At 39.1% G+C, this 10,978-nt stretch overlaps 2 protein-coding genes across 9 annotated transcripts; one reads left to right on the top strand and one right to left on the bottom strand.

Annotated features, from left to right (window-relative positions):
• Window positions 1–218: 218 nt before the first annotated feature.
• Window positions 219–8,739, bottom strand: cib2 (calcium and integrin binding family member 2). Of its 7 annotated transcripts, none has more exons than XM_058076265.1 (7): window positions 8,422–8,739; window positions 5,868–6,114; window positions 4,951–4,985; window positions 3,294–3,405; window positions 2,697–2,844; window positions 2,423–2,618; window positions 219–893 (listed from the first exon to the last, which is right to left on the bottom strand). In XM_058076265.1, the coding sequence occupies exons 2-7, from the start codon at window positions 5,916–5,918 to the stop codon at window positions 872–874; spliced, it is 564 nt and encodes a 187-aa protein (XP_057932248.1). In that variant the 5' UTR covers window positions 5,919–6,114; window positions 8,422–8,739; the 3' UTR covers window positions 219–871. The 7 variants fall into 7 exon arrangements, with proteins under 7 accessions (XP_057932248.1, XP_057932246.1, XP_057932251.1 ...); XM_058076263.1 differs by having other exon boundaries at window positions 5,868–6,119; window positions 8,431–8,739; XM_058076268.1 differs by having other exon boundaries at window positions 8,431–8,739.
• Window positions 7,690–10,870, top strand: lrrc61 (leucine rich repeat containing 61). 2 transcript variants are annotated; one of them, XM_058076261.1, is made up of 9 exons: window positions 7,690–8,081; window positions 8,866–8,961; window positions 9,031–9,177; window positions 9,409–9,469; window positions 9,554–9,639; window positions 9,705–9,770; window positions 9,849–9,917; window positions 9,995–10,120; window positions 10,367–10,870. In XM_058076261.1, the coding sequence occupies exons 1-9, from the start codon at window positions 8,054–8,056 to the stop codon at window positions 10,471–10,473; spliced, it is 786 nt and encodes a 261-aa protein (XP_057932244.1). In that variant the 5' UTR covers window positions 7,690–8,053; the 3' UTR covers window positions 10,474–10,870. The 2 variants fall into 2 exon arrangements, with proteins under 2 accessions (XP_057932244.1, XP_057932245.1); XM_058076262.1 differs by having other exon boundaries at window positions 7,692–7,879.
• The last annotated feature ends 108 nt before the right edge of the window (window positions 10,871–10,978 follow it).

Here is a 10,978-nt window from a genome sequence, read left to right as displayed (position 1 = left end):
GCATGTGAATGCTGATGCAGCTGCTTTTTAATCACCATATATTGTGCTTATATGACGGAGAAGGTACATAGTCTCCATTCCTCCTCATCTTTATTGTGCACACTCCTCCTTCGTCATGGCCAGACAGGTTAAGGAGCGCTGATTAGAAACATTACCATGGTTAATACTAACTTTTTGTGTATCGACACAAAAATTAAGCAGTCACAACACACAGAGAAGACATTTATTCCAAATAATGCAAACTTGAAAAATGTCTATTCAAAAGAGGACTGTCACAAACACCTCATGATAATTGCCAAGGCAGAATATGGAAGCTAGCCCTTCACGTAGCTGGAGAAAATTAAAATATGATTGTCATTATGTTACAGTTCCACGAGCATAACCATAACATCAAATAAGCAATACGCTGCAAAAGAGCCAGAGGTTTACCATGCAAGTACAAATAGTGCATATAGCTCATTGACGCCCTTAACGCTAATGCTGAACAGTCATTCATTAGATAGTGAATATCTAGGAAGACTGCAAGTGGGGCTATGACATGTGCAATATAGGTAGATTATTTTTTTATGCATTATTATAAAGCCCAAATCCATAGTCTTGTCAGTCTTTTTTTGTTTCCTCTGCAAGGAAATGATTGAACTCATTAAACAGACCAACCCAGGCCGAGCCCTTTCACTGGTGGTGGTCACATGGGTTCATCTGTAAAGACATCCGGCATCCTGAGAACGCCACATCCATCCACTGTTTTGCACTCTTATCTGGGCAGACGTCACAGAGGTGAGGACAGCTGGGAAACAAAGCTGGAGAGGACACACGGGATGATTTGGGAGTAACAGACAGGCACTGTGCTCAGCTTCGATGTGGAGCCCTCTCAGATTCGTATGTGGAAGGTACTGTTGAAAACACAACATGGGAGGTCTTCACTCAAACAGCACATAAGCAATTTTTTCCTTGGCTTGATGGGATATGAAAAATTATCATACCAGAAACTTAAAATGATCAATTATCATAGATACTCAATTTGATGTTGCTGTATATATACAGTATAGGTTATAATGTAGTTTTATCTGTAAATACGACTGAAAAAAGGTGACGGAACAGCCACAAATATCGTATTTAACCATTTTGTCATGTATCAATGTCCTATATCATAAATAGTTTGAGACTTAATCTGTTAACACTCCTTCCTTAACACTCTTTTAACAACTCCATTGTTGTTTACGTTTAGTGATTCCATGCAACATTGTGCGTTGATTGTAGCGATAGAAAACGTCATACATTCATTTTCTATGCCGCTTATCCTCACTAGGGTCGTGGGTATGCTGGAGCCTATTCCAGCTGTCTGGACTGGTCACCAGCCAATCACAGGGCACATATAGACAAACAACCATTCACACTCACATTCATACCTATGGACAATTTGCCAATTAACCTAGCATGTTTTTGGAATGTGGGAGGAAACCGGAGTACCCGGAGAAAACCCACGCATGCACAGAGAGAACATGCAAACTCCACACAGAGATGCCCAAGGTGGGAATCGAACCCGGATACTCCTTCCACCCATCTATTTTCTATACTGCTTATCCTCACTAGGGTCATAGGTATGCTGGAGCCTATCCCAGCTGTCTTCAGGCGAGAGGTGGGGTACACCCTGGACTGGTCCGATAGCAAACTCAATTCCTGTTAATGATTCATGTTTTTTTGAGTTACTAACTGAAGCGAACCAGGTACTCAATTCACCCGAGTCACCTGTCACGGACGCCACGCACATCAACTCATACATGCGCATCAAGTTGTGAATCAGGTACTCGATTCACTTGAATGAACCGACACGGAGCGTGTACACTCGCACACCGCCTTACCCGAGGTGTCCCACATTTAATCACACCTTGACATGTTACTGGTCCCCATTTTATTTAAGTAAGTGAACGACTTAATAAAGGGAAGTACCCATGAGTCCCGATTCAGTTTTGAACAACTCTTTCAAAACCATCTTTAGTTGATTGTACAGAGGCACGAGAAACAATGTATCCTGGTATGTGTTTCTAATAACCATGTATATTGGAGAAGTACTGAAAATGATAATTATTGCACATCTGGCAATCCTGTTGTCACAATACAGCATCATAAATCCTCAGGTATTCAGTGACTTTGTAGGAGATGACTTGTGAGCATTTGGATGCTGAGGAAAGGCTTTTTAGTAATGCCATGACTTCATTGTCCACAATCTTACAGATTGTACACAATACATTTTCCGCTTAGATATGTATATATGTATGAAACAAAATGCCACATACCACTGGTCATAAGTGAAAATTAAGGCATATTGTACATAACCTCTGCATCAGCATCACTTGTACGTGTTTCCATATTTCATAGAGGCATAATGAGTGTAATATTATGGCACGGTCAAGTGGATTACCTTAAGAAATCGGGAGCCCTTGATATCATATTTTCAAAATCGGCAAAGGAGAGTTTATTGTCTCCATCTAAATCGGCCTCTTCAATGGTCTTCTCGCACACCAGCTGCACCTCTTCTGGAGTCAACTCCTCCTTTGTCAGCTTGTTCAGAGTTTTTTCTAGGTCCTCTTTGCAAAGGTAATTATCCACATTGAAATCTGCAAGCAACAGATGAAACTGAATGTATTAATTTATTCCATGATGCTGAAAGAACAAACATGAATGCGTGTCTTTACCGTATATTTTGAAGGCGTAAATGGCCTTCAATTCCCGTGGAGCCATTTCACTGAGGACTGAGAACATATCCACAAATTCATTGAAGCTGAGATTCCCCATCCCATCCTCTGAGAAAGACTCAACAATCCTGTTACGGAATGGATTTTCCTTCAGAGGAAGGTAATAATAACATTTATGAGAATTAATGCAAATTCATTTCACTGCAGTGACAAGCAAAGACATGCCTGCAGTTCACCCCCTTTAGACCAATCACACATCTGTGTCATACTCTTTGTGTACATATCGGTATGAGGCTGTAATGTTAATGCAATATGCCATTAGTGCTCTTTCCAAAATGGATGTCACTTAAAAATAGGAGGCATATTAAGCTCCATGAGATCACACAATGTGGTTAGTCATACACTCAGATGTGCAAGGATGATGATTAAAAATCAATGCTGCCCTCAGAAAAGCATTAACTATCGATTAGTTGACGGTTTACGTCAAAGCCCAGAGTGTTCAGATTCATTTATTATAGTGTCATAAAAAGGGGTGAGAAGTTTCAAGATATAACAAAAGACAAGACCGAGATACCATTTAAAAAATATATTTTTTACCTTTAACTCCGGCATGTTGACTATCAAGGCTAAAGGTAATTTACAATCAGGTTCATTGGTGTAATCCATTGGTACAAGATGAGGAGCCAATTCATGGTATCGACCATGCAACCTAGGAAAAAACAGATTTTGGAAAACATTATGACCTAATATATGTACATTTAAAATACACAAAACTTTCTTTCACTCTTACATCAATACAATTGCCCGCAGCGGTCTCTGTTTTGGCAGCTCAGAATAAATATTATGTATATTATGGATTATGCTGGAAAATATGCTGCAGAGGTGCAGCATTTCATTCTTGACAATGGTCCCTCACTGATTGCCCCTCCGATGCTTGTCCTCAGTTAATAAATGCAGCACCAAGTAGACTTAGTTTCTATGCAAAGTGGTCACGTTGAGGGCACGCATCTTTATCCAAGCTGCTCAGTATACAAGCATTTATAGCATGTCATAAGGTGAGAGCATATTTTATTGTTAGACTTGTTTATTATTGGTAACTTGCTTTTGCACATACATAACATATTGAAGTTGTATTTTTTCCACAACAAAAAAAGTCTGATAAAGATGGATCGTCTTATATTTCGGGCCACATCATCTGCAGGGCTATACACAGTGGGGGTGGGCAATCACTTTTCACACAGGGCCATGAAGGTTTGGGTTTTTTTTCACCCTTAATGTTAAAAAATTCAATTTCAACAGTGCATTTTGTGTTGTCATTCACTAATATTTACATTTGTTTGATGATGTGTAACATTTAAGCTTGACAAACATGTAAATGTAAAACCCTTTTTCACTACACTGTGGCTTAGCATTTATTGACTTGCTTTATTAGTTTGAGCATCTTTCGCATACAGAATGTAACACAGTGGCGCACTGCATTCTTCCATTTTCTGTGTGAGGGCCCTTGGTGGAAAAAGTTTGGACACCCCTAGGTTATAGCATAAGGCCAAAGGGCTGAGGCGCAGTGACCTTGTAACCATCAGCGATAACCTGTATCTCTAGTGTAACATGGCTGTGCTGTGACTGTGTAGGCAGAAACAAGGAGTGTTTTATGAAGGTCATAAAGTGCGAGACCCCATTACAACCTCAGCTGATTGTCCCCAGTCCAATGCTGGCCTTGGAATGAAAGTCAATTCAATATCACAGAGAAAATATCTGCCTTGAGGACATGACTTGTAAATATTTGACAAAAAATATTAATTAAAGCTTCAGGTTTTAGACATATGTGCCTGCAGATCTTCTTTTTATTTAATATTAAAATATGACTTAAATATATATATATAATCATATATTTACTCAGTCCGTGGAAGAATTGCCCTTGTATGGCCATATAATGGCATGGAATCACATCACTTTCATTATGAACTACAATATTTTGAAGTACTGGCTTTTAAAACCATGCTGACCAATGAGCATCATCAGTTAATTTTATTCGTGCAAAATGCGACTTATTATTTATGGCTGCCATCAACAAAATGCATGCTACCCAGTAAATCACTATACCTGTCTCAGCTACATAATTGTAATTTCTATATCTACAGACTGACATTCTGTTATGCAACAAGACAGAACCTTCTGGATCCTCACTGGCGCTAATACTGCAAATTTGTGACCAATGCACCAATATGTTAAAAATGGATAAAAGTCGACTTACCGCAAGATTTCTTTTCGGGTGAAAAAAGTACAGTCCTGTAATGCAAATAAAACAGAACAAGCTGTTATGGTGCATAATGCAATAACTGATTCCCTGAAGGCCTGCAAGAAGAGGAAATCAAGGTGTCAGGCTTCTCATAAATGACGTTGCAGTTTAGGACGGGAAATGTGATCTGGTGTTTTTCTGTGTCAGTGTACATGAACACATGCATGTGTGGGGCCCACGTATTGTGTAACATTCTATAACAGGCCTATTACTGGCGCCTCAATTTACATTTCCCTTGTATGCTTGTTGTCTGAGCTGTGAGTGCCAGAGGAAGGACTGCCGCCAGTTCTGGAAATGGTGTAATTAAGGAGGGAGAGAATGAAAACGTAGTGAATAAGTAGCAATAATAAAGTATTGCATTAATATATATTAAATGTATATATATTGAACACATTTTACTATAATTTCTTATACAAAATAAAGCTTAGTTCTTTATCTGGCCCACTGGTTTTGAAGCAGAGAGCAACAGTATTCTACTGAGGGCTTTTAAACAATAGCAGGAGTAACCAGAGAAGCTCTTGAGAACCAAACTGTCTCCAGAGAGTAGAGTTTCACAGCATATCACGCTGGTTTGGCATCAATTATTAAGAAGCACATGTTATATACCATTAAAGATGTTTCTCTCTGTGAGTGTGGTGGTCTAATCTGGACTTTTAACAAGCATCACCTTCACATAAGGCAATCAAAACATTCTATGATCATGCCTGAGTGGGTAATGACCATTAAGACTAAAAATAGATTGCATTTCCATTGTACTTGTTAATTATAAAGGTTCATGTACAGGTCTAAGAAAATAGCACTGCAACATTAACCAACAAACACGTTGATTTTCCATTAGCACAGTACAATCAAAAAAAGAAATGTACACTCACTTGGTAGGCATCAAGTTGTTCATCTGTAAAAATAGTCTGCTTGTTTCCCATGTTTATCAAGTCATTTGTTGCATGTATGCATACAGAACACAGAGGGTCCACAGCCTGTGATGAATAAAATACATTTAGGGGCCGTGAAGTCACTCAGTCTGTGTCGCAGGGTGAGTCCACAATGCTGAAATCTCCCTCATGAAGTATCACCACTGTCCTTGGAAGGTGTGTGAGCCATGGTTGCCAATTGTAGAAGCTGCACTACAAAAAAAAAAGGTGAGAAAAAAATAAAGAGCAAAAGATCAGTGCGCCGTGCATGGAAGCCAGTGTAGATGACAAGGTCTGCAGGCTGCTTCTGCATCAGCAATGCTGCCCACGAGTGTCCAGACAAGCCAATAGGACGCCAGGGAAATAAATAAAGAAATGATGGTGACTTATGATTTGCTGGTTAGAGCTGTCTTCATTATGGGCTACAATGTGGATTTATAGGTGCTCCTGATACTGCTGGTTTTCCTGAAGCAATTACTCACTGCTAAGAAAATCATAGTAATTGGATTTATTTTCTGTTCACTTGATGAATAATCTGCAAACCACACTATCAAAATTTGTAACTAAAAATACTTGAGATAAAATAAGAGGTATCATAAAGCATATAAAAAAGAGGTATCATAAAGCATATAAAAAAACACAATATTAAAATGAAAATTTTTTTTGTTTACTGAGAATATGATTGCTGCTCTACATTGGTACATTATGCTGCATTCAAGACCACTTAGTTAAGGCAATCCTAACATCCATTATCTATGCCGCTTATCCTCACTAGGGTCGCGAGTATGCTGGAGCCTATCCGAGCTGTCTTTGGCCGAGAGGCGGGGTACACCCTGGACTAGTCGCCAGCCAATCGCAGGACGCATATACTCACATTCATAAGTATGGACAATTTGGAGTCACCAATTAACCTAACATGCTGTTTTTGCCCAAGCAGCGTTACTTAAAAATTGCCTAGACTATTAATAAAAGTTGTCATGGTGACAGTTTTACCCTGGAACAGATTACTTAATTTTCATTATTTTTGATGGTAAGAATTGTTTCGAAATAGGAATAATTGACGGTGACCAGCGTTCTGGAATGGTACCAACAACAACTACATTTTTACATTAATTGCAAACAATGAACAATAATATAGCCACTCAATGCTACCTTCAAAGGTCTCACTTTACAATAAGGTACTTAAAAATACAGTAGTTACTGAGGAACTAATGAGGAATGAAAGCCTAACATGCATACATTTTGAGTAGTTACTGAGGAACCCATCCATCCATTTTCTATAGGAACTAATGAATAATGGTTAGGGTTACGGTCAGGAATGTTTGGTCCTCATTAACTACTGTAATTTTGTGTACACTATTGTAAAGTGCTACTACTTCAAATGCCAAAATGGTGTGTTGATTGGTCGCTGTGATTGGTCACACGCCCAAAGAGCTTTCTAACTATGAACCATATAAGGAAGTCTGCCCTCTATGACATCACAAAGGGGAAGTTCTACCACGCCTTTTGAAACCAAGCCTTTTGAGCTATCCCAAACTTCTTGCAGGGCACACTTCCAAATGGGGAAACATCAGTATCTGAAACTTTGGCAGCGTTTAATACGAGAATACAGCATTCTAACGTCATTTATATGTCAGAAAAGTCGAAAAAGCAAAATAGGTCCGAAATTAATATTGAAGAGAGGAGTGTCTTTGTGCTAACCTAGCATCTAGTTATAGCAGTGAAGTCATTCCTGATGCTGCTTATTAGCATACTACAGGTAGTATGATAGGCTGTGGTGTAATTACCAGCATTTTGTGGTGACAAAATAAAAGTTCGACGCCATTTTTTTGTCTCTGCCATAAACCTGTTGCACACATTTTGAGACATCCTTCCGTTTTGCCACGTCAACATGGCCCCCCCGTGCTTCCGATGCGGTGACACCCAACCCGAGTTATGAAGATGCTCTCCCAACGGCCAGCAACAGCACGCAGGTCCGTCACATCCACCTGCGTCCACTACAGCCCGGTGGCATTAAATCCTTAACTACAGAGCTGGACACGTACATGCCAATTCCACGCTCCCCTTCCACATTACTAATATTTTCTACACTTTGACTCACTTAACTCGCCCATTCCATTTCAAGACAAGTAGCTTTCTTAGCCAGAATGGACACAAAGAGAGATAAAGAACAAGGTAAGTTGTAATAGCTTGTTGCTACCTACACCGCCATGCTAGCCGTTTGCTAGCGCATTAGTGGCTAGTAGTAGCAGCAGCCGAGGCTCCTTATGCTGCGTTACATAACATTTCTGTGCGTGTTCTAGTCAGGGGTGCAATTACCATGATTTTATTAAATAACCCTCCCACTTTAGTCCGGATGAATCAGACTCTCCAAGGCACGCAGCTGGTCCCTTGCAATTACACCGCACTAGCGTAAATATGCTAGCATTTAATGACAGCTAGTCATTAAGCTATGCTAAACGTTTTCGTTCGATAAACATGTAAACATTACGACAGAAATACAATGATACATTACTTTGAATACCTTGCTTCTGATCTTCATCGCATCACACGCCAGGTTATTAAGTATTCACCCAACTATTACTTGAATACGATCGTGTAATGATAGTGTTATATTAGTGATTGTGAATATGTATATGCAGCGTCATTAAACAGTCATGCGTTTGCATTTTGACTATTCCTAGTACATTCAAATACAACACACCACTCAAAACAATACAGCGTAATTTCCTATAATAACTCAGTTTCTGTCATATTCCATATTTCTTCACACTAAATTGGTGCAAATGCCCTTTTTCGAGAGGACTGCATTAATCCACTCATTTCCCTTAAGTTGAACGGACACTCCATGCTTGCAGCATTCTTACCCTGCAGTGCTGACTCACAGATAAATGTGTATGTGGTTGTGTGTGTCGCCGTGCTGCAGTCTCATACAGTGCACTTTATTTGTTTCTCTCAGAGGCAGAAGTCGACAAGATAACTGCTGGACTGCTTAAATCGCACACTGGGGAGTTTGATTTGGAGTCCATACTGTTTCTCAAATTTAGGGGTCTTGGTAAGGTCCGATTATGTTGTTCTACCAATTGTAATGGCATTCTTAATGAGTTATTAAATGTCTCAACAGGAATACACGATCTTGGATGTATCGGGGAGTGTATGAATTTGGAGAGACTGGACCTTTCCGGGAATAGTATTGTCAGTTTAGTTCCTCTGTCATCACTTCGTCTGCTTTCTGTTCTCAATTTGTCCTCCAACAGGATTTCCAATTTAGGTACGTAGTCATGTGTGCCCTGACTTATTGTGTGACATTTTGGCAAATCTTGTGAGACTTTATGATGTCTCAAAAGAGCTCAATTCAGCCAGCACCGAAGGATTAACTTTGACATTTTGTGGATTTTTTATAATTTTTAATATCGAATACGCTATGTGTTTCACTGCTGTATTTGCTTTGAGGTTCTACTGTACTGTGCTTGAAAATGACAGTTGATGTTTGTGTTCCCAGAGCCACTTCACAGTTGTGAAAACTTACAGAATTTAAACCTAGCCGGCAACATCATCTCCAGGTGTGGCGTTGTGGTTAAGATTAAAATAGACTTTTCCGCTCCGTTTTCATCATGTAAAATGACTTGAATCTTTCTCTTCAACAGTACTGAGAACCTTCTTTGCCTTCAGTCTCTGAGAAAGCTTGAGAGTATTCGTCTCAACGACAACACGTACAATTATTCTAATCCTGGTAAATTCAAATCAGTGAGCAAATTTAAAAAATTGTCTGTGACCTGAGATGATCTCTTATTTTAGTGTGCAGGAATGCTTTGTATAGAACCACAGTTCTTGAGATGTTCCCCAACATCAAGGTGCTAGATGGTAAGCTCTTGCTATAGTTGTACTTTTTGTATAACATCCGCTGTTTGAGTCTTACATGTTTGTACTTTTTCATGGAAGGCGAGAGAGTCGTTGGTCGTGGGAGTGACTTATACCAGCTATGCAAAGACATCGACGACACCATTAAAGGTATGAGTTGTACACAGTAACCAACAACAGGTCAAGTTGTTGATTAAAGCTAATGTGTCTTTATTTTAAATGTTAAGCCGGTCAATACAAGAATGGACAACTTGTTGAACACCACGATTGCAAGCCATGGGTGGAGGATACTTACTGGGAAATAAAAAGATCGAACAATGCCATTGTAGAAGAAGCCTACAAACAGTTTAATGGTAAGACTTTTTTGGTTTTGCATCTATCATTCTGTGTAGTAGCTGGCTGGTATACAATTAGGCATTGTTCTGCAAAAAATGATAAGCACAATTTTCTTGCTTGAAACTGAGATTGGGATTTTCTGAGATAATCTTTTTCATGCACATTAAGTGAAAAAAAATGTTGTCATTTAGAAATCATGGTAGACCGTTTTTTGTGCAGCCCTAGTGTACATTGTGATTCGATGTTGTCTGTCTTTCCTCCAGATGTTCTTCATGAATGCAGACTCCTAAACAACAGAGCAACTCATGTCATTTCCCAGACTGAAAGATCAATGAGCCTAAAGAAGCAGCCAAAGCAGTATGCCATCTGAATGGGTAGTGATGAAACGCTAGATTGTTTTCCAGATGACTAAGTTAAGCAATAGACATTTCTAGACAAATATGCTCTTTATGGAATTTTTCCAATCATTTTAATGCATCCGATGCATTGGCTTTTGAGGATACATGCAAACTTCCGTATGGATACGAGATGTCTTTACTTGCACATTGTGCATATTGTGCCATGTTGTAGCCTGCTTTTTTGCAGACATATGCTGCTAAAAATGTTTAAATATTTAAAGTAACTAAGAGCTTTTCCATTGTGCTGGATCATTTTGGGAGCATCCCATTGCTGTATGCTTTTTATGTAGAATTACCCTTTTTTGCGAAAATATGATTGAATGTTCATCTGTTTATACTTGTTTTATACCATAAAGTTTATTGTCTATACAAAGAGTATGTGTGTAAAGTGTGTTTTAACGTGTTTTTATACTTTTACCACAGAATACTGGACCATGATACTGAACTCATTTTTGTTTCCCTGGGAATGTTTTGGTT

This window comes from Doryrhamphus excisus, chromosome 6 (genome assembly GCF_030265055.1).
Source record: "Doryrhamphus excisus isolate RoL2022-K1 chromosome 6, RoL_Dexc_1.0, whole genome shotgun sequence".
In the NCBI taxonomy this organism is placed as follows: Eukaryota; Metazoa; Chordata; class Actinopteri; order Syngnathiformes; family Syngnathidae; genus Doryrhamphus; species Doryrhamphus excisus.
The sequence above is the reverse complement of the archived record's forward strand: the minus strand, read 5'-3'. Positions and strand labels throughout refer to the sequence as shown.

What these genes read in the sequence shown, in the direction of transcription:
- cib2 (XM_058076265.1), bottom strand. Translation starts at nt 5,918, where the DNA reads ATGGGAAACAAGCAGACTATTTTTACAGATGAACAACTTGATGCCTAC. An exon ending in AACAACTTGATGCCTACCAA is followed by an intron (nt 4,986 to 5,867) that starts GTGAGTGTACAT and finishes TTTGCATTACAG; the next exon opens with GACTGTACTTTTTTCACCCG. An exon ending in ACCCGAAAAGAAATCTTGCG is followed by an intron (nt 3,406 to 4,950) that starts GTAAGTCGACTT and finishes GTTTTTTCCTAG; the next exon opens with GTTGCATGGTCGATACCATG.
- lrrc61 (XM_058076261.1), top strand. Translation starts at nt 8,054, where the DNA reads ATGGACACAAAGAGAGATAAAGAACAAG. An exon ending in GCCGGCAACATCATCTCCAG is followed by an intron (nt 9,470 to 9,553) that starts GTGTGGCGTTGT and finishes TCTCTTCAACAG; the next exon opens with TACTGAGAACCTTCTTTGCC. An exon ending in CAACATCAAGGTGCTAGATG is followed by an intron (nt 9,771 to 9,848) that starts GTAAGCTCTTGC and finishes TTTTCATGGAAG; the next exon opens with GCGAGAGAGTCGTTGGTCGT.